Source organism: Osmerus eperlanus, chromosome 2, assembly GCF_963692335.1.
Source record: "Osmerus eperlanus chromosome 2, fOsmEpe2.1, whole genome shotgun sequence".
Classification (NCBI taxonomy): domain Eukaryota; kingdom Metazoa; phylum Chordata; class Actinopteri; order Osmeriformes; family Osmeridae; genus Osmerus; species Osmerus eperlanus.
This window is the reverse complement of record NC_085019.1, coordinates 7,026,265-7,051,490: the sequence shown is the minus strand read 5'-3', so window position 1 is coordinate 7,051,490 and position 25,226 is coordinate 7,026,265. Positions and strand designations below refer to the sequence as shown.

The window sequence follows — 25,226 nt, the reverse complement described above, 5'->3', positions numbered from 1 at the left end:
GTCCCATTGTATCGTGTTTTTTGTCTGGGTTTTTGTCTGAACTTACAACTTTTGATTCAAAAACAAAATATGTGGTCGTTCTGAGATTTTCATGTTCTAAAATGTGAAACTGACACATAGGAATGCGTGTTTGATGTGTCATATAGTTAACCACACACTGACTACTGTTTGCCTGTCTTAGAGGAGGGACCAGGTGCACTATGTTCAATCACAGTTAGGTCCAGTGAAGTAGAGTGACACACATTTCCAGCTCTTTGTAACACAGTCCTGTGCAGCAACTTGATATGATTTTTAGCACACACTGCTCATCATATTGTTGTTGATACAGTATCAAAATGTTTTCTGTCAAGTTGATCGAAAAAAATAGGTTTCAAGCTGACAGTATCTCAGGACCCCATGGAAGCAACGTTACTGTGAAAGACAGCAGGGGACAGTGTTTAGCTGTTAGCTGAGACGGTGTACAGTAGTTCCACTGCTGAGGGAACATGATGGAACCTTCTCCTGCTTCAGATGTGAAAGCACATCTCTCACAGAAGCTAGAAAAACAGATGAACCATAACCATGACTTCTCTTAACCTCCTGCATCCTCCAAAAAGATGGAAACCTTTATTTAACCCGGCAAGTACTTAAGAACGTATTCTTAGTTACAATGGCAGCCTGGCAACCAAATTATGTACTGTATGACTGCTTAATCATTTATTGAATGCTACTTATTATGAAATATTGCTTTTTCCACTTAGTGGTAGGTACTGGTTGAAATGTTCTCCATACACATCTGATCTGTGGACAGTGTGGTATATATGACTAATGTGGAAAACCCAACCACACAGAAAAGGTGCAATCTTCCTGCCATTGTAGCACAGACATAAAACCAGTGGTGTGACCACCGAGAAATCAGAAGGAGAGCAGATGACTCAATATCGGCTGAAAACATGCTCTAAAACGGGAAGACTTGTTAGGCGTCACTTCACCTTTTTTGCTACAGCAGACAGAGAAGGTAGAGCTGACCCAGGGCGGACAAGTGGACTAATTCATGAGTCGTCCGTACTGTCATGTGGCTGGTGCAAATTGGGAGGCAAGAAGAATTTGAATATGTTCGATGACCAATGATTAAAACACAATCCCGCACACACTCACATGCCGTGTCACAGCGTGACAAGTGCAGTGTCTTGTCCCCGCTCTTCGTGTACCCTTTTCCAATGGGTCGGAAACTGAGTCAGCGAAACAGAGCAAGCGAGCTAACTGCTGCTCACATCTCCACCCTCCACCCCCCCCCCCCCCCCCGATAACCCCCCACCTCCACCCACCCCCCCACCTCCCCCACTTCCTCTACAGCTTACAGATATACAACCCGGGCCTGTGGCGTGGGCGCAGTCAAAGAGCAGCTTCTTAGAAGAGGACGCCACAGAGGGGAAAGAGCAGGAAGACGACGACGACGCGCAGAGGAGGGCCTGAAAAAAGGAAAGAGCTGCCTTCGAGATAGATAAGAACGTCGAGGCGCACAATTGAATCGTATTGTGACTGTGCATGTGTTTCAGCACGGGTCTTTGCCAGCTTATCTCTGTGACTGCATACGCAGTTATTCTCATTCAGAGATAAACACATGTACCTGTGTGCGTTATGTCACTTTGAAGTTGTGTTGTTTGTCTGTTTTGAGACATATTTATTTCATGTGCTCACCTAGGCTTTGGCGAACAAAAGGTGTATGGGGGCTCCTGTGTCACCGGGGCATTCTTTTGGGTCAGTGTGTGTGTGTGTGTGTGTGTGGGGGGGGGGGGGGGGGCAGGAGAAGGCTCTCAGCTCTATGTTTGTCTGATGCTACAAAGTGGGTGCAACATCCGCTGATAATGCGACCACTCTCTCCATTTAACTCAATGCAACCGTTACTCAAATGATGTCTGCAAACTCGCATGCAGTGTTTTGTGTGTGTGTGAAAACAATTCTGACACGGAATTCTAGAAAGAATAATGATAAAGTGATTTAATTAGGTATTGTATAAATACATCTGATACACATGATGTGTTATAGCAACAATTTGCTACTACTTAACGCTGTTAAAACGTTAAACTTGAAAGCAAAATGCATGTTAATTAGGCTATTGTATGGTAGTATTACACAAGGACAATGAATTTCACTTTTTTTTTGCATAAACACAGCAATGGTTAATAAACAGCACTAAGCACCTGAATGTCAGGTACTCTTAACATTCATTGGTTGGATAACATTAACATGTATATTTAGCTCTCCATAATTTTATCAATATATACCGTAATGTAAAATAAAAAAAAGAAGTTCTATCGTCTCTAATAAAGTCAATAAACTATCTTCATTAAACTGTACACATTTGTGAAAATAATATATCTGTACTGTTCTGTATTGAGACTTCCCAGTATGACAGAACTTACTTGCAGAGACTTGGAGGTTAAGAATACCCATGTGATAAGCTCTTGACAGTCCCTGCAGACTCTATTACGCCCTTTCCTAAATTCGGACCTGAAACAGTGTTGACCTGACCTGACCTCACAATGGCAAAACAAATTCAAATATGTATTACATTTTGTCATTATTTTGTAAATCATGATTCGTGACGATGATTAATCATATAAATCGATTTCGAAATGTTTGCTTTCCAACTCTTTCATTACTTTTTTACCCTCGGTGATAAACGGAGATCAACAGATCATGACGACACCGAAGTAGTTCTCGTATGCCTTGGAGCGTATGACATTAGAGGTGTTTGACGCTGTCACAAAGATGGAGTCATTCCTAAAGAACTGGAACACCCCTCCCAGATAACTATTAGATAATGCTATCTTGTCTTTAGCGTGGAACCACTGGGACTGAAGGAGGGGGATGGGTTTCGCAAGATAACGATCTGATTCTTTGAGGACAGTGTGTGTGAAGTGGATGGAGTCTTTAAAATAGAGCTTGGAGTAGACATAGTAGAATCCCTCTCTCTTTATGACCAGCTTTCCATCTCTGTAGTCCATGTCATAGACAAAGGGGGGTTCCTCCCTGACCCATTGCATGATCCCATTTGAATGACGCCTTGGAGGTCCAGCTGGAGAGCGGAGAGCAAGTTAAGAGTAAACAAAAGGTTATAGAGTGTAAATAGCATTTACAACATACACAGGTTTACTGAGACTGAATGTATTGTAGTTGTCATACCAATCAGATGGGCGAGAGGTTTTGAAGGCACCATTACAGTCGATGCTTTGGTTGGGGCCAGGGTAACAACTTCAGATTGGTCTGTTAAAGGTTATGGCGTTTTTCGTGTGATTAGCATTTTAGAGAATGTCTGACTTATATTTCATTAGTGACAGAAAAAGAAGTAGTAAACCTTGACATACCTTGAATACTCTTACTAAGCACTCCAAATCCTCTCTGCAACAGATACAAAATGATACGTAAGTGTGGTTCTGTGCTTTTGTGCATCTTGTGTGTGTGTGAGAAAGAGAGAAAAAGAGAGACAGACAGTGAGATTGGATTTGTGCATGAGGCCTTACACTAGGTCATTCTGAGGTAATGTACAGGAAGGCACATGGGACACGCTTAGGTTTCCGGCAATGAGAAAAAGTAGCTCACAGACCGTAGCCCCCCCCCCTCCACTCCCCTCCAAATCCCCCCCCGCCCCCCCCACCACCACATACATTTGTGGACTGCTTACGCTTCTGAACAGAACTACACTTTGAGATAAGGAATCTTAACATGACAAGTGGGCTGAAATGTATGAGGTCCTTCTACACATAGATGTGTGGACAGTTTAGACCTACACAGAATTGACCACTGTGTTGAGGACAGGTAGTAGATTAAGGAGGGACACTTGTGAATTTCTGTGCCTTTTTCGTCATCGCTTATTTCTGTTCCTTCTATGAAATAATTTCACAATAAAATGTAGACAAAACAATGCATCACTGCACCGTATTTGTCCTTTATATGGAGTCATTTGCTTCCTACTCTGCCATCAATCTGAATCATCAGTGCAATACTAGTACAAAGTCCTGTTAACCATTTAATTATATTTCTGTCGTCAGCAATAAAGATAAGTTGAAAACAAGAGGTGTTAAGAGAAAATTATGAAAAGTTACAACAAAAGAAGAAAGAGAATCTTGAGTGACAAGAGCTAGATTGAAAGATATGAAAAATGAGTACATGGATTAATGTGCTTGAACAAACAGACAACCCCATGGACATTCAGACTGACAGTCAGATTGACAGACAGACACGCAGGCAGACAATCAGCTAGAAAATCAGGAGATTGGAAAGACGGACAGTAAGACAGGTGCGGTAATATCGTCGGACGGTCAGACAGTCGGGCAGAGTAAATGTCGTACTCACAGTGTCAGCGCGGTAGAGGTGGTAGATGAAGAAGGCCTCTATGACCATGCCACAGAGAGCCAGGCTGACCAGCAGGAACAGAATGACCTGGATCCCAGGCCTCTGTTGTGCTGGGGGAGGCTTGGACGGCAGTCGGGGGTAGACAGCACTGCTGTCCACCATAAACACAGAGGGGTACGCGATACCACCTTCTGCCATGACCAAAAACTAAAATATCTCTCTATAACCAGGGATGGGGGAAAAGAGCTGATCCTCTAGTTCGACTGAACTGCGGTCCGCACCCAGGTGGTCTCAGCTAACAATGAGAAGCAGTAAACTGAGTCCTAAAGCAACGAGGAGCTTCACTAGAAGAGAAATCACGTGGGATGTAGATAGATGAAAGCTGCCACCTCAACATACAAAGAACCTAGAAGCCCTTCTTCAGTAATCAGTCCGGAGAAGTCCAGTAGTCACGGAGACCACTGTCCACTCACAGAAGAGACCGGAACGTTTTGGTTAGACTAAACACAACTGTCTGAGTACCACCTTACACTGTATCAGTTCTCAGTCTGCCTGATAAGTCGGGGCATGCAAATGAGCATCGTGGCGAGACAATGACCATGCACAGTGCATCTACAGCAACACTCGAAGCCCGCCCACTCCACTGTAACAGACGAACTACGCTTTCTGTTCATACTTTACTTTCCTCTTTCACATGGATTTTGTCAGTCTCTGGTTCTTACTCTCACTCTATCTTTCTGTTTTACTCTCTCTTTCTCTCTCGCTCTCTCTCTCTCTCTCTCGCTCTCTCTCTCACTCTCTCCCTTATCTCTCAGGATCATTACCTCTTCTTTGACACTTAGGGACACTCATTGTCTGCTGTGTAAGATATTTTTGATCAATGGAAAACAACCCAACATTCAATAGTAGTTGATATCATTTTATTGATCTTTATAATAACTGCCAACATGTGCACTGTTGGGGGATTAACTAGGCTAAATATTTTTGTCTTGTAGACAAATAGATTACATTTATTATTATTATTTATTTAAATACATTTTTCTTTCAGTAGGATGATTGCAGATTAACATGTTTCTTACAGTAAGCCTATCGATGAGTGAATTGAGCAATGTGTTGTATTAACATTAAATAATTATCTTTATTGTTTTTTCTTGCTCTTGTTCTCTTTCTTTCACCCCAACCGCATCTGGTGGTCTACACTCTACAGCACAGGAAGCCAGTATGCACGTGCACAGGCAGCATAGGCTACATTTGTTTAGCAAACTCCAAAAAATTGACCGCTGCGCCATCAATCCTAACAATTTCGTCATATAGGCCTAACACATGTGCCCGTTTGGAACCCCTGCACCTTTATTGGCGGCAAGCAGCAAATCTGAGTAGTTGCCCATTGAGTTTCTACCTTTTATTGTTATAGCCTGCTTACTCTTATACATTTACCACTGAAGTCTATGGCAGCCCCTTGGCCTAGAAACGTAACAGCGCTTTGAGCACCATAGGCATCTCACATCAAAACAATAGCCTATGGATAAATGGCCCTACAGGTAAGAGGGAAAATATGTTTTGATTTTTAGATGCACCGTCCTTTAACTATCTCTCTACTTAATTGATGAGTCCTAAATGCAGTATACTGCACTTATAGCGTATGCCGTATTGCGCTTGATCAAAATGTTTAAAAACATTTCAACACATTTAGCCTATCCAGTTTTCACCAAATCAAAGGCAAACAGCCCAACTGTACATGTGCGCATATCAGTTACACTTACACCAATCTTTGGTCAACTCAACTGACATAAAGCATCTTACAACCACCCTTTCAATATATCAGATCAGTGGCGACTCTGCCCTGCTGGACTGCTTGGACCAGTCGCGAAACTGCAGTGTTCAACATGCGTCTTAGTGTAAGTTGTTTTGTATAGAGTGCAAGTCATCAGTGTCATTGAGTGGGTTAAAAGTTACGTGAGTGAAACAACCGCTACTGAGTGAGACGTTTTTTACGGACGAGATGACTTGTCAAACTGTGTCAGGTGTAACCCTTGGTTTGCTGCTCACATATTTTGTAGCAAATTTACACTTTACTTTGTGCTCGGGACAAAGTCAAGACACCGAGTTTACTTTTCTATTGCCTGCTGGCACAACAGAATGTTTTTTTCAAACTACTGTGAAGAACGGGAGCTTGGAAGTAGAGTATCAGGTAAAAGTATTTTCTTTCTCTGGCTCTCTTTTGTTTTTCGCTCTCTCCACCTGTAGCATACTGTACTGTATTTGGAGTACTTTATAACAATATGTCTTAGTGTTTTATTTGTACAAAATACGCTAGCCATTTCCCCAACGGACTTTGCTCAGGTACAGGGCAAAAGATAACACAACAATCCTTCCATGTTAGTATCCAGAATCCCATAGCTGGCTATATAGACTGTCTATAACCAAATTGATGTTTTTTGTCTGCAGATAAGATGAGAATACTCATGATTATGCATCAGCCTTTCCTAAATCGGATATTTTGTAGTCCAGATTTTGAATCCAACACATAAAATGTTCTTCATCCTCCTATTTTATTACTGACATTAGGCTATTGCAATTTGTATTATTGTATATTGTACATAATTACACTCCATGCCCAGCCCATATAGCTACTATTCCTGCAGCGTCCTGGCCGACACATGACTGCAGTGTGATTTCACACCCCTGGATGGACTAGCCGTGACACATTTCTGTGGGCTGGGTTGCATTCAGATGGAGCCTGGCTGGCTTACTGAGGGATCCACTCAGGAACAGCTGACACTGGATTGGCAGAGAGATACTAGATAGTATATGAAGGTCCTGAGATCTTGAGCCTTTGCTCTCCCCTTGCCTCAACTGAGACTATGACAACTGTGTCGTAGTGAATCGAAGAAACGAAGCATCCCATCTCCTCAATGCTGTCAGAGAAATATTACAACTGCTTTAAGATACCAGTTGATTTAACCTACCCTACACACATCTTAGGATCATTTGAGCAGATAACCATGTACAATTAGCTGCTGTAGCCTAAATGCTACTGTAGACTCTTAATTTCTCAGCTATACTCAAACTCAGAAGAGATGTAGTAGTATCCCGTTGAATGGAGACCAAAGTGACTTGGGGCCAGACATATTTGAATAGGGAAATCAGGGTAGCAGATAAAAGGATGAGGCCCGGGTCAACTAACTGGGCCTATTCATGTGTGTCCCATTTCCTTTTTTTGAAAGTGGAGTGTGTTAAGATCAGGGATCCCTTTTCGTTTGGGAGTCTGCATGAGCAGACAGTGTTATAACAGCGCGTCTGAAATGTGATTACCATTCTTATTGATGTGTCTTTCCTGCAGGTGATAGCAGGAGCAGGTCTGGATGTGGGCTTCACCCTGATCTCCCCCAGTGGCTACCGGCTGGCCTCTGACTTCCGGAGGTCTGACGGCATCCACACGTGAGTGAGAGCAGCCGCGCTACGACCTCTGTGTATCTCTCTCTCCCCCCCCCCTCAACCCCCACCCCCCAAACACAGCCGTCTGCCCTTTCTGGGTGTGGTGTCATGTTCTTCTCTGTCACTGCCCCAGGGTGGAGCCCACAGAGGATGGAGACTACCGCCTGTGCTTTGACAACAGCTTCAGTAAGCTGTCTGAGAAGATGGTGCTCTTCGAGGTGATCCTCGAGGGCCAGGCGGGGGCTGCTGATGGAGGCGACAGCTGGGTTGAGATGGGCCAACCAGAGAGCCTGGTGGAGTTCAAACTGGAATACATGAGGGTGAGGTGGACCACTCAAATTGCAATTCTAGAAATTTCCACTGCTCGTGTTTTTACCTTTCCTGCATAACTTTGGACGGAACTTCCAGAGTTCATCCTCTCATTTCTCCTGACTCCACAGCTCTGTTTTCCACAGCTCCAATCAGATTCACTCCTGTGTGTACCTCTGCTCCGTGCATTGTATACACATCAATGGTAGTGTATGTCTTGAGAGAACATCAAGTGGATTAAGACAGGTAATCCAGAGGTTGTACTCTCTCATTGTAGGAGACCACAGAGTCAGTGCATCGTCACCTGGAGAAAAGCCGGCAGGTCCAGAGCATCCTCAGGGCATTTGAGGCTCGTGACCGCTACCTGTTGGAGGACAACCTGTGGAGGGTCTCCTTCTGGTCCTGCCTCAACCTGCTGGTCATCCTCACCGTGGCTGTAACCCAGGTCTGCACACTCAGAAGCCTCTTCGACGAGAAGAGGAGCGTACGAACAGAGCTGCTACCACCCCCATGGTCTCTGGTATCTCCCATATCCAAGGCACAAGGGTGATGAAACCAACATGACCCTTTTGTGGAGTAATGGTCTCTCCTAGAGCTTGTGTACGGGATGTTCTGTATCAGTTGTTGAACACAACTTTTGTAGTGATGGGTAAAGCTTGACAAGCCGGAAAAGTGCCTACTTTTTTAATGAAAACTATGTAAGAATGTTGTGACTACTCATCATAAATCTATCTGTGGAGATGCAGTGGTACAAGATGACAGATGTAATTAAGAGTTTTAAATCGAGTGACAATGCAATTATTTATTGGTATTACATATCTTATATGCAGATTTTTTTCTCTCCATAAGGCTGTTTAATCATTGCCTTTGGTAAAAGAAATCACTTCTATCAAGGATGTTGTTTTCACACATATTTATTTTACATTATTGTGTGAACCCTGCTGCGACATTCAATGGAATGTGGAACCAGAATATAAAGCAAATACTGTCCTTAAGATGTAATTTCCTTTTGTACAGCAAACCAGTCACAATGTCATTAACTTAATAGAAACGTTACTAGAAACTAGACACAATAATTTAGGAAATGGATCAAATGCCTGTTAATATTCATACCAGCAATCTCCCTGATTAATGACTTTACCTTCCATGTAATAAAACTTAATAATAGTTAATGTCACAGAAGGCAGATGGTATAAGGCAAACTAGTACCATTTTTAGTGTTATGGGTCCATTATCCAGTCTAATAACATAAAGCCTCTGTACAATTGCACTTAATAGTTATAAATTGTGTGGGCTAATAGACCATACCTAAGGCCCTCTGTTAAGATAGGCTAATATTTCATCTACAGGTTTGTTTCCATAGTTACCAGCTCCTGGCCCAACCACGTCATTTAACGTAACATAAAAAAGGTTAGCTAATCTCACTTTTTAACACTAAATACCCCAAACGGTTTATCAGTTACCTCTGGAAAAACAACATTCAACAGTTCCACATAGTCTAACTCTCCATCCAGGGATTACCCGTGACATGTGGATTGTAGAAGCACTTGGCACAAATTTCCCTCAAGTATGTACAAAAAACCTAAGGAAATCAAATGGAATAAACTCCCAAGTTCTTGAACACACTCAAAGGTCATCTTCAGAGGCTTCATTGGGACCAAGGCCTGGGTATGTGCTCAAGTAAATGTTACTTTTATGAAAAACATCAAATTTTCTCGTTGATTTTGGCACACACTTAACACAATCTCTCTGGTTCATTTATAAATAACATGAACTGTCTGAGATGAGCCAGCTTTTTGTTTAGTTTTTTTTTTTTTGGGGGGGGGGGGAATGTGTGAGTTTCCGACGACGACACTTCACTTAAAGTGTACAGAATGGATTGTAGCTACGCAAAATAGGGCAAACCCAACAATTGTGGAACGCACTGTACTGCTGTATGCTATGGTTTGATGTTATGGATGTAAGGTGTTCCTAGTGGGTCTTCTATGGGTCCGGCGGTCTGTTGGACTGTAGAGCAGGTGTGTCCAGTCGCCTGCTTTGTAGCAGGGTCACCACTGGTTCCGTCGAGGTGCAGGGCGCCTGTTCAGAGACAAGCGTAATGACAAGACCGGGATTAAACACTTTCTCCTTGGCATTTTCTCCCAGGCGCAGTGCTGTTGGATCAAGGCAACATCCATGTCAGAGTTGAACGCTGCCCATCTTGTCTTTCCCATTCTGGATGAGAACATACTGCTTTAGGCTTATTTACAGTGACATGATGGCCGTCATGGGGAAAAGGTCAGTTCCATGTATTGATGAGGTAGTCAGAAAAACAAACGGTTTATATCTGTAACATTAAAAGGACCATCACCACCAAATATGTACTACTGGGGGATTACGTTGAATGCACACTGCCCGTTCAGTACAAATGCTTGCGCATGGAATAAAAGATGATCATCTCTCTGATTAACCCTCGTGCTGCCTTCGGGTCACATGACCCAAAGGTTCATAACGAACCATTGTTGTGTTTACCCAATTTTACCCAATACAAAAACAAATAAAAATAATTTTCTTTTAACCTTCGCAATGTGGGGGGTCTGAGACAGCCCAACGGTTAAAAGAAAATGCTTCACTTTGTTTTTGTATGCGGTAAAGTTGTCGCAATACGACGGTGGGTCACAATGACTGATGGGTCAGAACGACCCGAAGATAACACAAGGGTTAAGGATCAAAAGGCACCCAGCCTTTGGCAGTGGGGTTCCCACAGTAACGTCTTGAGGACAGAAGAGGACGGGACAGAGGAATGCAAGCAGGGAGAGGAAAAAAAAAACTAGAGACGAGTCTCAAAAGTCGGTCTAGATTCCTTCACGTGTCGGAAGCAATTCCTTCCTTCTACAAGTTGAGAGGCCTATCAGGACCTCACAACTCGGGGGAGGACGTGAGGAAGCGAGACGCGACTTTTGAGGCCCCCTGGACGGTACATCTAGAGGATACCACAGGACACAAGGAGACACCAACCACCACAGCCAGTCCCTTTATTGTACACAATACCTCTTTATTAGCTCGCCTTTTTTCCCAAATCGCTTCAATTGTTTATTCAAATCCATTCATTGCTACAGAGGCACTTGACAAAGGCTTTGTAAAAACAAAAGAAAGGTGTCCGCAGGTCAGCTCCTTGCCCTATCCCATCAGACCCAGAGAGGGGAGGGGAGTGCTGGGGGAACAGGGGATGGAAGCAGGGGACATCCATCAGGGAAACAGACAGTCGGCACAACCTTACCAATTACAGGACAAGGGGGGGTGTGACCAGATACAGGCTACAGTGACAGCTCGAAATAGGAATTTTGTCCACCTGGGTCTATGTGGAACCCCCATAACATTTACGCATCAGCGCTGGGGGTTGCAGAATATAGACCTCTTGTGTTTGAGTTCGGATACATTACTGCTCCTTATTTAAGGGGAGTTTCTGTTGTGCTGCCATGGTAGCCAGACCTGGTATGAAACTTAAGAGAAGACAACATCCTGCCCAGAGAGTCTGTGGTTTAACACCTTCAGCCAGTTCCATCATGCAGAGGGGCTGAGGCTATGAAGGCTTCTGGAGATGAGCGTCAGGGATAGTCCAGACAGCCTTTCTGGGCAGAATATGCAAACACCGAAGAGTTTAACTCCCACCACCCGCTAAACCTCGATTAGAATTCAAAAAGAGGAAAATGTAAGTAGTCCACCATCACTCATCTTCACGTTCCCTTCCCTCTAAAACCCCAAGAAAATAAAGTGAAATCAAGGAAGAAGGAAAAAAAGAAAAAGAAAATCAATGATCAAATGCCCCTGCAGAGCAATCAAAAGTTATTCATCAGCAAATAATCACAGCTGTGGAGGTGCTCTCTACTCCTGTTGACCCTCTGGGTTGAGAGACCCCGTAGACGAGGCCCCAGGGAGGGCTCTGGGACACCTGTGCCATCTGCTCTCAGGGGGAAGGTATTCTATACAGCCGGCATGGTTGCCATCAAAACAATACAATGACAAAATGCCCGGGTTATAAATAATGCATCAGGAGATGAGTCATCTCTTCCCTACACCAAGCTAGAACGGCCGTGTTAGTGCTTCCATTAGTACGATCACTAAATTTACAATTAAAATGTTTGCCGTCGATTATAGTCCATAACAACGTTTTTAGCTTTCCTTTTGTTTATTGAGTTTTTTGTTGTTAAAATGAGACATCCCTCTCTTTTTTTATTTGTGTAAATGGAGCCTCTCCATCCAGCATAAAGTTATGTACAAAGGCATTCTATAGACACCAGGCAGATCTATCGCTCGTGGCCTCTGGTTCAGGCTAGGAAGACGTCTCTTTGCGTGCCTACAACTTCCACCCACCCACCCACCCTTCCACCCCCTCCCTCCCTTTCTGTTCCTGTTCTCACTGAAAAGGTGACATCTCTCCCCTCTCGCCTGTTTCTGCCCCGAGAGAAGAACGATTCTATCGACGAGCTTAGACTTAAAGGTTCTGTTCTAGGAGGTTCTACAACTGAGAATTAGCTCTCTCCCGCCTATGTTTGTTGTGCATAGTCTCATAGTAATGAAAGTACCCCCCACAAGCCTGTGAGTGGCCTGGAAGGATACACAGTTAGAAGTGCTTGGTTTAAGTGGTCAAGCTAGCTGACAACTTATCATGGCAGGATATTTTGATAACGGACAAAAGCTACCGAGTTTGTCATTAGTAGCCCTGCTAAATAGTCTCTATGTGCCTCTTTCTGGTGGGGTTAGAGAGCTGCTTGGAAGCTATGGATAGGGGGGGGGGGGTCGTTAAACGGACACTGAAATAAAAATAACATGACACAAAGTAATTAACATCAACACCACCATCATCATCATAATAACAGCAATAATAACCTATTGTTTTTTTTTTTCCTTTCAGTATGAAACCAAGAACAAATGAACAACAGAATGAGTGTGTTTTATATCTCACAGAGGTCTAGGTTCAGTCACTAAGGCACGCCGGGGGGGAGGGGGAGAGGACAGACAGCCTTTTTTTTGGGGGGGGGGGGGATTTACGACTTCAACAGAAGCCGCGATGAACTTTCGTCAAACCCGAAATGAACCGTGGGGTTTATCCAGGGCAATAGGTCCTGACAGATCATTGTCGAGAGGCAGGTTACCACAGCTCTCCGGACCTAGACAACCCTCTGCTAGGCTGCTCCCTGCTGGCCCAACATGAGACAGCAGCGAAGGCATACCCACACCAGTCCCATCCCAATCTCAAACCCGCTTCGAAATACTTGAGATGTTAAGGTTTCTGTACTTGTTTAGCACGAGGGGGAGTGGCCGACACGGGTCTGAGATTGGAGAGAGAATTAAGCAGCTTGACAACAGTTGAGTCGACGACGTGAAAGTAAGGCTGGACTCGTCCCCCCCGCCCCCCCCCCCCCCCCCCCCCCTTCTCGGCCCCAGTGCTGAAACAAAACACAAACACACACGTAGGTGGGCCTGGGCTTGGTTCTAGTCTAGCAGGGAGGGTTCGGCGGGGCGGATAATGGTGGGCCGTTGAGGTGCGCCTGGTGGTCTTCTGCTGCAAGGGGGAGAGAAGAGGAAGACAAAGGGGTAAGACAAGCTCACAGAGGGAGGGAGAGAGAGAGAGAGACGGGAGAAGGAGGAAAAAGAGAGGGGAGATGAGACAAGAAACAGATACAAGAAGGGTTGAACGCAGAAGGATGGATAGAGAGACAGAGACGGGGAGAGAGAGACAGAGAGAGACGGAGGAGCGAGCAGCAGGCAGACGTACAGCGTACGTACACACACAGGAAGCTATTCCAACTTGTCAAGAGTTATGGTGCTGCAGTACAAGAGCATCATTGTTAGACTGGGAATCCAATGGCGCACAGGAGGTATGACATGAGGTTGAGATATGACACCCCCGGTGGGGGGGGGGGGGAGGGGGGGGGGGGGGACCAGGGCGGCGGGGTCTTACCTGGGAACACCAGGGGGGATACGGGCTGGCCGAGAGGGGATCAGAGGGGGGGCGCTGAAGGGGTCCAGGCCGCTGTTGCTGTTAAAGGCATTCATAGGTGGGCCGGGGCGAGAGGGGATGGGAGGAGCCCCGAACGCAGGAGAGGGGTTTAAGGGCGGCCCCGGGGTTTGGCCTCGCACGCCGGGCGGACGGCTGGGGGGAGGGGCTGCTGCGGCCGGCCTGCGCTGAGGGGTGGGGCTGGCGTGGGACAGGAAGTACAACAGCAAAACGAGAGAGAGAGAGAGAGAGAGAGAGAGAGAGAGAGAGAGAGAGAGAGAGAGAGAGAGAGAGAGAGAGAGAGAGAGAGAGAGAGAGGAGACAGAAAAACAAAGACAGAGGAAGTCATTGGATTACGTCGAAAAGCCTTGTTCAGTGTCATGAAACTCAGGACTTTTCCAAGTCCCCCCCCCCACCTCACCCCCGCCACCCCCCCCCTCACCTGGCCTCCGGCATCCGGCCGTCGTTGACGGGCGGGGGCACGGGCGTGGAGATGGTGGTGGTGCTGATGTCTCCGATGATGTGCAGCGCCTCCTTGAGGGCGTGGTACATGCGCAGCAGCTCGTCCCGGCGCTGGGCCTGGTCCACCGACTCCTCCATCAGGCTGTTCTGGTCGCCGGACGAGTACAGGTAGGCCAGCAGCTCGGAGTGGATGAAGTCCTTGGCCTGCGGAGGGGATTGGGGGGTGGAAACAGAGTGAGTCCCTCCTCGTTTTAGCGGATAGCCAGCCTGGAAATCCGGGCGAGGACCCACGCCGCCGTGTTGATTCAGAGAGCTGTACTGGACAGGTGACCGTCCCTCCCCACTCACGCTGTTGATCATGAGGTGCATGATGGTCTTGGGCATGAGGTCCCTGATGGACTTGTTGACGATGCCGCTGTACGAGTCCACCAGGTTACGGATGGTCTCCACCTGGCGCTCCAGCTGGGGGTCCATGGAGAAGGTGTCTGCTGGGGTGGCGTCCTCGTTTTCCACCTGGGCCAGAACACACACACACACACACACACAACCTCAACAATCCCATAGTGGTACATCCTGTGTGTGCGTGGCGTTTTTTTTTTTCTCGTTCTGCGTCTCCTGAAGTGTGGCTGTGGGCAGCCCTCCTGGTGGTGGGGCAGCCGTACCTGGTCCTTCTCAGGGTAGACTCCAGCCCTGAGGAAGGAGGCCTTCCAGCTGTCTACGTCCTCCTGGGAGTCACAGGCCAGCTCCACCTGGCGCAGGTCCTTATACACATTCCTGTGGAACCGAGAGGGCGCGCGCACCCACACACATGCACACGGTCACTTAGGGAAAGGGCTGTGGAAATAAAAGCTGTACGAAACACTTCACAAAAAAAGTAAACCCAGAAAACGGACAAACACGGGACGGGACTTTTTAGAAAGGCTCTAGAAACCAGTCTGAATGGCTGTGGATACCACATTGCCAGGAACACATTTTTTTTATCTTCAAAAATTACACGGAATTGCTGTCTATACCAAATATTTGGGAAACACACACACGCACACACATCCCTGACCTCTGCTCTGTATTGAAAATGCCAAAGATGTGTTTTGTGGACATGAAGCCTTTCTCCACATCTCTCAGCTTCAGGTTGTCCAAGGGCAGCATGTACTTCTTTTCTTTCTCCTGGATTGGACACGCAACACACAAAAGGCGACAGCCATAAGCTGCAGTCACATAAAAGGGGCTTTTGGAAACGGCACAGCGGACTGCAGCGCAGCGCCGCTCCACCAATGAGCAGACAGGCTGGAATGTGCTTCCTCTGTCTGGGAGACCACCAGGCTGGCAAGAGGGAGACACGGAGAGAGAGAGACAGAGAGATAGAGACAGAGAGAGAGGGACAGAGAGAGAGATACGGACACAGAGAGAGAGACGGAGAGAGAGAGAGAGAGATGGACAGAGAGAGTGGGGGAGAACGGAGGGAGGGAGACTAGGAGGATGAGGAGGAGTGTGGGGGAGGGGGTGCCAGCTTTGCCTGTTGAGGAGAAGCATCTGGAAACGTTTATGTCTGTACTAAAACAGAGAACAGCACAGTCCCAGTGGTTACATCACTCAGAGCAGCACACAAGCCCCAGCGCCCTGCACGCGCACACACACGCACGCACGCACGCCACACACACTGGACAAAGTTCAAAAACTTGACACACATGAAGTCATACATGTTTCCATGTGTGCTATTGTGCGCACAAAGTCGGTAGCAAATACGCATACAAACAGGGTACACATTCACACAACACTTTCAAATAAGATCACAGGATCGCTCGCACACACACACACACACACCACATCCCCCAACACGCCCCCAGTAACCCAGTACGATTTCCTGCAAATTCCAAAGTCAGATCCCGGCTGGAACATTTCAGCCCGCCTGCCACGTCAGTTTGCCTTCACCATCCTCCCTCTCTCTCTCCCTCTCTCCCTCCCTCTCTCTCTCTCTACTTCTCCTTCGCCCCCTTTCTCTCCTTCACAGCGACGAGGACTGCTGGAGGCTTTGACCGTAGTCAAGGTTTTAGGTTAAAAGGTTTGTCTCTGACCAGCGGTGTTCTCGTCACAACCCAGGGTTTTTAGCCGTCCTGGTGGAGAGTGTCGTGGCCTGGGGACCAGGTCTTCGCTGGATCTCGGGTGAGTTTAATCGATCCGTCTCGAAATCTTTTTGTCTGACATTTGCGGGGGATTTCTCGTCATTTCAAATCCTAGGCCATTTGCTGGGGCGGGGGAAGAACGCTCTTAACGTCTTTAATTGTTTTCACGTTTGTAAGAACTCAAACCCGCCAACAAGTTTTGAGGTGATCTCAAATAAATAGCGGCAGCGGAATCTTTTTTTTTTTTTTTCGCTGACGGTGCAGAAGTTGAGAGAGCAGGCCGCTGTACGTTGTTGCTGCTGTTTAACTCACTTCATCCAAGTCTCATTTAAATCCTCTAAGTGTAGTAATGTCAGATATATTTCTACGAGTCTTTGAATAGTTGTTTTTGGGAGTTTGCTTGGTTTATCCCGGGGAATGTTTATCCTCCATTACCTACCTCCCCCCCCCTTCCCCCGCCCTCTCTCGTCCCTAGGGCACTGACCTGCAGGCAGAACGACCTCGAGGCCCTTCCTCCCCGCGGCCCCCCCTCACCCCCCCGCCTGCCCAGTGTTCAGACTACCTGTTCATCAGGCTGCAGCTGAACAGTAGTCTGCACATTGGTTAGGCTGGGCCGGGACACACACACACACAAGCCAGGAGGACCTCTGAGCGTGGTCTCGGGTCGACATCGACGGAGCGAGCGGGGTCCCCAGGAAGCAGCCTGGTGTGACAGCCTGGTGTGACAGCCTGGTGTGACAGCCTGGTGTGACAGCCTGGTGTGACAGCCTGGTGTGACTGCCTGGTGTGACTGCCTGGTGTGACTGCCTGGTGTGACTGCCTGGTGTGACTGCCTGGTGTGACTGCCTGGTGTGACTGCCTGGTGTGACTGCCTGGTGTGACTGCCTGGTGTGACTGCCTGGTGTGACTGCCTGGTGTGACTGCCTGGTGTGACTGCCTGGTGTGACTGCCTGGTGTGACAGCCTGGCTCCCAGCAGCATCAGAGCTGTCCCCCCCCCCCCCCCCCCCACCCTTGTTTGAGTGTGCCTGCATGCCGGAAGGGGAGTCTCTCACCTCCTCGTCTTTGTACCAGGAGAGGGACTCTGCCGTCAGGACGAACCAGTACTCTTTGGACCCGCCCTTCATGATGCTGATGTTGAGGGTGAGCCAGCCTTTGCGGATCACCTGGGAGATGAAGAAGGGGTGGGGGGGGGGGGTGTCAGGAGGTTGGAGTGAGAAACAGGTTTGTCGTTCAGACTGATTGAATTAGTGATGTGAGGCGTCAGTGAGCAGTTCAGCTGCTCACGAGGCCGTGCTGTGTGGCATCTAAACCCTGTCCTGACGAAATAAAAGCTGCAACTGATTACGGAGTGACTTTTTTTTCTTCCTCGTTTTCCTCCAGTCCTAACAGTCCGTTGACCTCGCCTACTCCCTTCCTACTCCTGGTGAAACGAAACTATTCTCGGAGACTCCGCTCGCCTCAACACTTTCAATTACCCTTACTTACCCTGTAATTATTCGTTACTTACTCTGTGATTATGATGTGTGTTCCCTGTGCATACAGTATACAAAAGCATAATTTTTTTTTTTTTTTTAAGGGGAGAATTGGTTGAAGGTGGAGTACAAAAAAAGTGGTTCTTTCTCTCCTATCAGAACCCCTCAAACAACCAGATGGTGTCCAGACTAGGCCCACAAGGGGTCAAGGAGCAAGGGTCGGCGGTGGTATGTTAGGGTTAGAACGTCAGTACAAGCAAACCTATACAGGGTTAGCTCAAACAAAGTTAGAGCGGGGGGAGGGACGCTCGATACTGGCGCGAGGGGAGAGGCGAAGGAGAGAGGGAGAGGTGGCGGAACGTAGGAAGGGCAGATGCGGAGAAAGAACCAGGGGTACACAGACGGAACACACGGCCGTGTGGATGAGAGAGCGAGAGGGCCGTGAAAACACAGAGCTGGGGCGACAGAAGCCTGGGGAGAAGAGGGAGGGGGAACCAGGGAGAGGAGAGGTCCAGTCGACAGCTCGTCTGTGGACCTGAGCTCGAGTATTCCGATTAAGAGTTACCCTCTCAGCCAGGGCCCGATTTAACATTCTCAAAATCAATAACGTGGTGCTAGAAGCATCCAAAAAGGTGCACGTACTGAACCGAGAAAGGAATCATTTGAAGCTACACGCTGTGCAGGCGAAGAGAGCGGTCCACTTTAAACTGCTTTCTGCCTCTCCTTCTCCCTCTCGTGTTTTCAGGAGGACTGGAATGAGTTTAGTGGGGGGGGGGAGAAAGACTCATTAGTTAGCCATGGCCAAGAGCAACATGGGAGAGGAGTCTAAACGACAGGGGCTAAATGGTGAGTTTGCCTTGGCCTCAGCCCTACTCAGAAACGAGGTCGAGATGACCCCGCTGGTTTTAATATCAGCTGCGACCGTTATGACGACCTGTGTGTTCAGGAGAAGAGAGAGGTGTGTGTGTGTGATGAAAGATAGGGGAGATGCTTTTGTACTGTGACAGTTCTCATTTCAACGTGTATTTTTGTCATTTTGAAACATAAATACATATGAGAAAAACCCCACAAAAACACTAATTACAGGAACTAACTAGAGATAAGCTACCCTTCCCTGCTCTGTAAAACATGAAACGAACACACTCAAATCTCCATGCGTCTCTACTCCCGTTGCGCTTCACGATCGCGCCGAATGTGCGGATTTAGGCTTTTTTTTTTACGCACATGACTCAATTACGTCCAGTCACGTTTGATGAGGAAAATCAGATCATTGGAAAGGTGCTCTGTGAGAATTACAGTGGTGCCAATTAGCAGAAAGTCATATGGATCATATAGCCCTGTGCTACAACTCACCTTCCTCCACCACTGCTACCCTCTGATCTGGAATTTACATGACAAAGAGCCCAGGAAAAGTTGAGGAAATGACCCCCCCACCCCCCCCCCCCCCCCCCTCAGATGGTGAAACTGTTTGATGAACTGTGAGTAGGTGTGCAATTCAAATATATTCATGATGGGAGAGTAGAGAGATTTCGCATGCAAATTTCTGTTAATTTCGCTGGGAGTGTGCAGAGAGAGAGAGAGAACTTCGAAAAGACAACTTTTCCGACGAATCACGGAGGTGTGTCTGGGTGGTGATTGGTCTGCCCCCCTGTTTAGGACGATTCTCCACACATCAAACAGTGTTGGTCAGCCCTGTTAAGGGCAACAGGGACACACACCAAGGGCAGGAGAACTGACGCTGGCCTCCCACTCCACTACCCTCTTAGACACCGAGCACAACAGTAGGATGGAAAACAGGATATGCACAACATGTTCTGTAATGTACAGAGCTGGTTTCAGTCCAGTTGGGAATATATAAAAAGGTTAGTAGTGTTCTATCTACTTTTCAAATTAAGACAATTACTGGCTTGTTAGGTGAAACCAACAATTACTTGGCATAACCCGGTTATTGAGAGTACCGTTACCGATTAAGGGTAACAGTGAGCTGATGACAAGTTACATCTCTACGATTGTAATTGATCTGAGGGTTGCCATCAGTCTGGAGACTTCAGACTCTACCTTCTCCGCCTCAGCCTCTCTCAGTCCGCCTGGCTGTAGAGTGGGGAACACACGACAGCATCACCTGGAGAAGCACTGAGTGGTGTGTGGGTGGGTGCCGGGGGCTAGCTGCCTGGAAGAGGCCTAGCCTCCCCCCTCCCCCCCGCCCACCCTGACAACTGCCCTGGCTAGCTTCTCTGGTTACCTGCCCTGCATTGGCCTCAGTTCTCCTGCCCGGGTGACCCCTGCTGACCCCTAACTGGGCGTGGCTGCAATCTACTAAGCGGTACTTACCAGAATCTCACCCTGCAGTGATGGGAGGGGGGGTTAAAGCAAAGAATGGCAAAATACATAGCAAAGAGAAAGGAGGAAGCCAGCAAGCGAGGTGTGTGAGAGAGAGAGAGAGAGAGAGAGAGAGAGAGAGAGAGAGAGAGAGAGAGAGAGAGAGAGAGAGAGAGCGAGGGGAAAGAGAGAGAGAGAGAGAGAGAAGAGTGTGAAAGGGGGGGGGGGACCAAGAAAAAAAGTGACATGCAATTAGAATTACTTCCAAGTATACCACAAATCTGTTATGACATATCGGGTGCTTCATTAATGTTGGCTGAGTCCATGCACTTTCTGAATCTCTATACAAAAAAAAAAAATGCTTCAATTATTAGACAACAAAACCAAACAAAATAAACTCATTCAGTGATTGTCGCGTTGATGTTGAGGGGTAACATGCCTTGAATTAAGGAGCAACGTGCAAACAGTGATTAGGTCATAGTGGGGGAAACATAGCTGTTGGTTTCAAGGTGCAGTCAAGCAAGGGGATGGGGGGGGGGGGGGGGGGGGGGGGGGGCTGTGACTCTACAACAACTCTCCCCTCACATAGTTGACCATAGCTTTATCCTGTCGCGCACTCAGCCTGCCTGGGTGGGGGGGAACTGACAAAGGTGCACTTTAAAGTGTTCGTCAAATAGCATATCTGTGCGAGTGTGTGTCAACATTATGCAATTTAGAAAACACAAAACACAAGACATTTCAATCCTTGGAACGTGAGCGGCGTGTTCACATGTCCCCTGACATGGCATTAGTGACAGGATGTAGATGAGACAGGACTACACTGTCATTCTCATGAGCATAATAGGGGCCCCAAGGGGGAATCGTCGGGGACAGATAATAGGAAATGGATTGGATGGGATAAGGTCAGTTTCGATCAGTAATTTATGAAATGGGGATATAGTCGTTGATAACGTGGGTTTACGTTCTAGTCAGGTGATTGGGGAGTGAGTTGAAGGGGGGAAGGGCAGCTACTGTAGACACTAAGGATTGATGGGAAGCTGGGGGGGGGGGGGATTATGGTCGTGGTGGAGACGACAGGGTACCTGGTTGGGAATGGCTCTCTTCTTGTTAGTGGCGGTGTTCCTCTGCTGTGCGCTGGAAGGAGAGGACAAGAGATCAGAACACAACCAGGGAGGGAGGGGAGAGAGGGGGGGGGGGGGGGGAAGAGACAGAGAGAGAGAGACAGAGAGGAAGAGAGGGAGATTACAAGAGAGAAGAAAGATAAACAGTATAACAATAACTGTTTTGGACAGGAGTTCTGCGGGGAGAGTGGAAGAAAGGGTGAGGGTGGGTGGGGGGGAGAGTGAACTACAATAACACAAACAAAAAGGTGTTTGGAAAGGGGGGGGGGGGGGTGTCTGGCTGGGGGGTAGGGTGCGGGTGACACACTCACCCACCCCTGCCGTGACACGTGACAGCCCACCTGTTGTTGCTGTGCCCCGGGGGGCTACCATCATGATCCATCCTCCTGAAGTCTAGACTGAAAGTGATGTCGGGGAGAGCCATTAAAAACAGCCCTAACCTGGCCTCAACCGCGCACTGCAGCACTCTCCATGCGGGTGACGGAAAACCCCACGCAAGCAGGCAGGCAGGCAGGCACCAGACCTTGGGGAGAGAGCTCCAGACAGCTCCATGCTCCAAGTCCGGGCCTACAGTCAATGCTACTCTGGGGACTAGGCAAAGACTAACCAAGGAATTGTTCTCATAAGCAGCTATTTGGCCCCGGCAGCGTGCAATCAAGGTCCCGCACACCACCACACTGCTGTGTCGCCGATCGATGCGAACCACAACACCGTTCCCGTCGCCTCTCAGGAAGCGAGGGCACTCCCGTTAAGGCTCCTCGCAATCGAATGGGTCAGTCAGGGGGCACACCACAACCAGCACACAGCGTGGAGCATGCTTGATTGGGCTGGTTAGGGAGGTGAGGGAGGGCTGTGGACGACCATGCAGGAGAGATGCGGAGCGAGGAGGACCGCTCATCCCCAACAGAGGCCAGGATCAATGATAGAGATTTCCATCCCCCCCCCCATCCCTCTCTCACACTCTCTCCGTCCCCTCCCCCCTCCCTCTCATCCTCCCCCACTTAAAAAAAAAAAAAAACAGCTTCCAACTCCGAGCTTTGAACTCCCGTATTCAACCTCCGCATTTCTACAGTGAGTATACAGGCGACTGACGTATTCCTAGAAGACAGCCATGTCCCAACGCCCGCCCTACAGATCCCCTCGCATACGGGGTTTCCCACCCTCACCCCTGGCCGGGGGGGGGAGGGGGGGGGGGGGGCTGTCAGAAAGCATTTACAACAGGCTTGCCTCTGGGGCAGCGGGGAGTTAGTGGAGAGCTCTCGTCTCACACACCAGGCTGTGCTGCTTGCATGGGGGAACACAGGCAGCAGGGTGGGGGGGGAGGAGGGGGAGGAGGGGGAGGGGAACAGGATGGGAAAGGGTGGTTCGGGTGGAGGGGCATCTGTAGGGGAGGAATTAGGAAGACGCTACACGTCACAGCAAGGGGGAGGGAGGGCCGGGGGAGAGGATGCGTACTTGGCAAAGCCGATGAAGTCCTCGTGGTTGGTGTTGATGTAGGACAGCTCGATGTCGATCAGCAGCAGGACCTTGGGTGGGGGGGAGACACGGTCAGAACGGAGGCAGAGCAAATGGGCTGGTCTAACCAAGTTTGATGATCTTGTTTTTCGATTTAGAAATCTTGTTGGACTTGTTTCTAGGATAAATGGTTTATCTGGTGAGTAAACAACGTTATTTTAAGAAATCTTATCTTGTAAAACGTTGTATTACTGCACTGGCAGCAAAATGTGCTTGTTTTAAGCTCGTCACTAATATGTATGCACTTCAATTTCCTCGGGTGTTTTTGCAGTGTTCTGAACTAACCTGGTCCTTGGTCTTGCCCTCCCTCTCTCTGACGTAGGTGGTGACAATTCTCTCAGTCTCCTCTCTCAGTCTGGGGTAAGAGTTCAACTGCAAGAAAGCATACCACACTGCAGCACAGACAGTATAGACAGACACACACACACTGACACACACTAACACACACTAACACACACTAACACACACTAACACACACCCACTCATAAGCCCAGGTGAAGTTACAGACTTACCCGTGGAGGGAAACGCAGAAGAGCGAAAGGAAACGCAAACACCCAAGACAGAGCAAGACATTTTCAGCAAGGGAATTTGCATATTTACTGACTGATAGACAGACACGCACGCACGCGGCTACAAAGGCAGGCTATGATGAATGCCTGCGGTTTATGAAGCAGCGAGTTGTTCACCCTCAGCAGAGGAGGACCAGGGAGGAAACAATGAGTAATGCTGCCTTAATTACTTCCAGTTTACGACAGAGGAGCCTTCTGAAGCCCCAGTGGAAAAACACCCCGCTCTACCGCGCTGGTTCACATTCATGTGGCGTGGGACACGTTTACTGAAGGCTCACGTATAACACTGGTCTTTCCCTGCTAGGGGTGACTCCTGGTGTGGTTAGAGGTTAGTGAGGAGGAGGAGGTGGTGGTGGTGGGGGGGGGGACAGATGGAGAGGAAAGTGACAGGCAAGTGGGAGACGGTTCCTGAAGCTGCGGTTCTGTGACGGACGGCAGGCCGGGGCGACGGCGGGCCGCAGGACGTGGGCGACGTCACGGAGATCCCTCCTCCGTCCACCAGGTGGCAGAGGAGCGCCGTTGCTATGGTAACGCTCCACATCCCCCCCACCCCCCCCACAATCCCACTCTGGTTTCAGGCTCGGGCCCCGGCATCAGAGGCGGGCTGGTTTTGTTCCCCGAGCCTCCCAGTGACGGTCAGGGGAGGCGGGAGGATGTCAAGAGTGTCAGATCTGGGAGCTGTGGGGGCGCACCAGCAGGGCTCTGCGTGGCCTCGTCCAAGTCTGACACACCGTGCCTGAGCCTGGAGGAGGGAGTGGAGGGGAGTGGAGTGGAGGGTGATGAATAATCACATTCATTTGCTGAAATCAAAACGGTGAGGGCGCATGTGTGGAAAGGACTGGGGGGCATTTTAAGACGGGCTTAAAATTCCACACCTGATTCGCAACACATGGCTTAATCAGAGGGGACGAGTGCACATAGTCTGAGGATGGTGTGGAGCTGATTATGGGGGGGAGGGTGGGGGGGGGTTCTGATTGGGTGAAGGGGGAGAGCATTTGTAAAGGATGAGCATTCACAGATGAGCGGCTATGCTCGACAGTCTATCGAGGCGATTGTCGCGAGGCCTTCCCGTCTTCGCCGTGGGAAAGGGAGGGGCGGCTGGGTGGGAGTGGTCTACCCACGGTTACCTTGACGGCACACTTCATGACGAGCGCGGTGAGCTCGGACACCACTAGGTCCCACGCATTTCAGGCTGGGCTCTTTCAGTTTGAGGATCTGCCTTTTCACTATGGCCTCGAAGGCCAGGTCTGGGGTGAACAAGCCCGTTCTGGGGGAGGGAGGGTAGGGGGGGTTATTTGTGCGGCAGGGCGGTGGAGGGAGAGAGAAACGGAAATAGAAACAGAAAGAGGGCAGAGGAAGACAGAAATAGAGCACTTTAGTTTAGTTAGTCATGTCTATCTAATTAAGGACAAACAAGCCAGTACTACAGGACAAGCCGCAGGTTTATTTTATTTTATTATCTTCCCTGATGAGGTCACTTCTATCAAACTACCTAAGATAGGCATCTAACTAGGATCTGTAGGCGAGTACAGCACCTTCAACTCATACCTAAGCAACTAAGGCCTATCAGACACCGCGTTGT

The 25,226-nt window shown here is 48.4% G+C and overlaps 3 protein-coding genes and 1 long non-coding RNA gene across 5 annotated transcripts in view; 2 read left to right on the top strand and 2 right to left on the bottom strand.

Annotated features, from left to right (window-relative positions):
* Window positions 1-2,023: 2,023 nt before the first annotated feature.
* Window positions 2,024-4,910, bottom strand: tnfsf14 (TNF superfamily member 14). The gene is made up of 4 exons (XM_062478768.1): window positions 4,303-4,910; window positions 3,351-3,441; window positions 3,169-3,249; window positions 2,024-3,061 (listed from the first exon to the last, which is right to left on the bottom strand). Exons 1-4 carry the CDS (start codon window positions 4,534-4,536, stop codon window positions 2,673-2,675), a joined length of 795 nt encoding a protein of 264 aa, XP_062334752.1. The 5' UTR covers window positions 4,537-4,910; the 3' UTR covers window positions 2,024-2,672.
* A 740-nt stretch (window positions 4,911-5,650) lies between these two features.
* On the top strand, window positions 5,651-9,136 carry tmed1a (transmembrane p24 trafficking protein 1a). Of its 2 annotated transcripts, XM_062450052.1 has the most exons (5): window positions 5,651-5,879; window positions 6,164-6,529; window positions 7,682-7,779; window positions 7,910-8,096; window positions 8,363-9,136. In XM_062450052.1, exons 2-5 carry the CDS (start codon window positions 6,341-6,343, stop codon window positions 8,633-8,635), a joined length of 747 nt encoding a protein of 248 aa, XP_062306036.1. In that variant the 5' UTR covers window positions 5,651-5,879; window positions 6,164-6,340; the 3' UTR covers window positions 8,636-9,136. The 2 variants fall into 2 exon arrangements, with proteins under 2 accessions (XP_062306036.1, XP_062306037.1); XM_062450053.1 differs by lacking the exon at window positions 6,164-6,529 and having other exon boundaries at window positions 5,653-5,879.
* Window positions 9,137-12,727: 3,591 nt separating this feature from the next.
* The window catches only part of dnm2a (dynamin 2a), a 22,109-nt gene continuing 9,610 nt past the window's right edge, over window positions 12,728-25,226 (bottom strand). Inside the window, 14 exon segments of the mRNA XM_062450065.1 lie at window positions 12,728-13,630; window positions 14,030-14,266; window positions 14,508-14,731; window positions 14,876-15,040; window positions 15,190-15,301; window positions 15,582-15,691; window positions 17,701-17,811; window positions 20,179-20,211; window positions 21,522-21,573; window positions 21,902-21,958; window positions 23,016-23,086; window positions 23,361-23,447; window positions 24,772-24,822; window positions 24,824-24,911. Of these exon segments, the coding sequence (XP_062306049.1) occupies window positions 13,561-13,630; window positions 14,030-14,266; window positions 14,508-14,731; window positions 14,876-15,040; window positions 15,190-15,301; window positions 15,582-15,691; window positions 17,701-17,811; window positions 20,179-20,211; window positions 21,522-21,573; window positions 21,902-21,958; window positions 23,016-23,086; window positions 23,361-23,447; window positions 24,772-24,822; window positions 24,824-24,911 (1,468 nt within the window). The 3' untranslated portion in view covers window positions 12,728-13,560.
* Window positions 16,361-18,208, top strand: LOC134010659 (uncharacterized). The gene is made up of 2 exons (XR_009928349.1): window positions 16,361-16,687; window positions 17,123-18,208. It is a non-coding gene; the product is annotated as an uncharacterized LOC134010659 (long non-coding RNA).

What these genes read in the sequence shown, in the direction of transcription:
- tmed1a (XM_062450052.1), top strand. Translation starts at nt 6,341, where the DNA reads ATGACTTGTCAAACTGTGTCAGGTGTAACCCTTGGTTTGCTGCTCACA. An exon ending in AGGTCTGACGGCATCCACAC is followed by an intron (nt 7,780 to 7,909) that starts GTGAGTGAGAGC and finishes TCACTGCCCCAG; the next exon opens with GGTGGAGCCCACAGAGGATG. An exon ending in TCAAACTGGAATACATGAGG is followed by an intron (nt 8,097 to 8,362) that starts GTGAGGTGGACC and finishes CTCTCATTGTAG; the next exon opens with GAGACCACAGAGTCAGTGCA.
- tnfsf14 (XM_062478768.1), bottom strand. Translation starts at nt 4,536, where the DNA reads ATGGCAGAAGGTGGTATCGCGTACCCCTCTGTGTTTATGGTGGACAGC. An exon ending in CTCTGCCCGACTGTCTGACC is followed by an intron (nt 3,442 to 4,302) that starts GTCCGACGATAT and finishes TTCTCACACACA; the next exon opens with CACAAGATGCACAAAAGCAC. An exon ending in GCTTAGTAAGAGTATTCAAG is followed by an intron (nt 3,250 to 3,350) that starts GTATGTCAAGGT and finishes AACCTTTAACAG; the next exon opens with ACCAATCTGAAGTTGTTACC.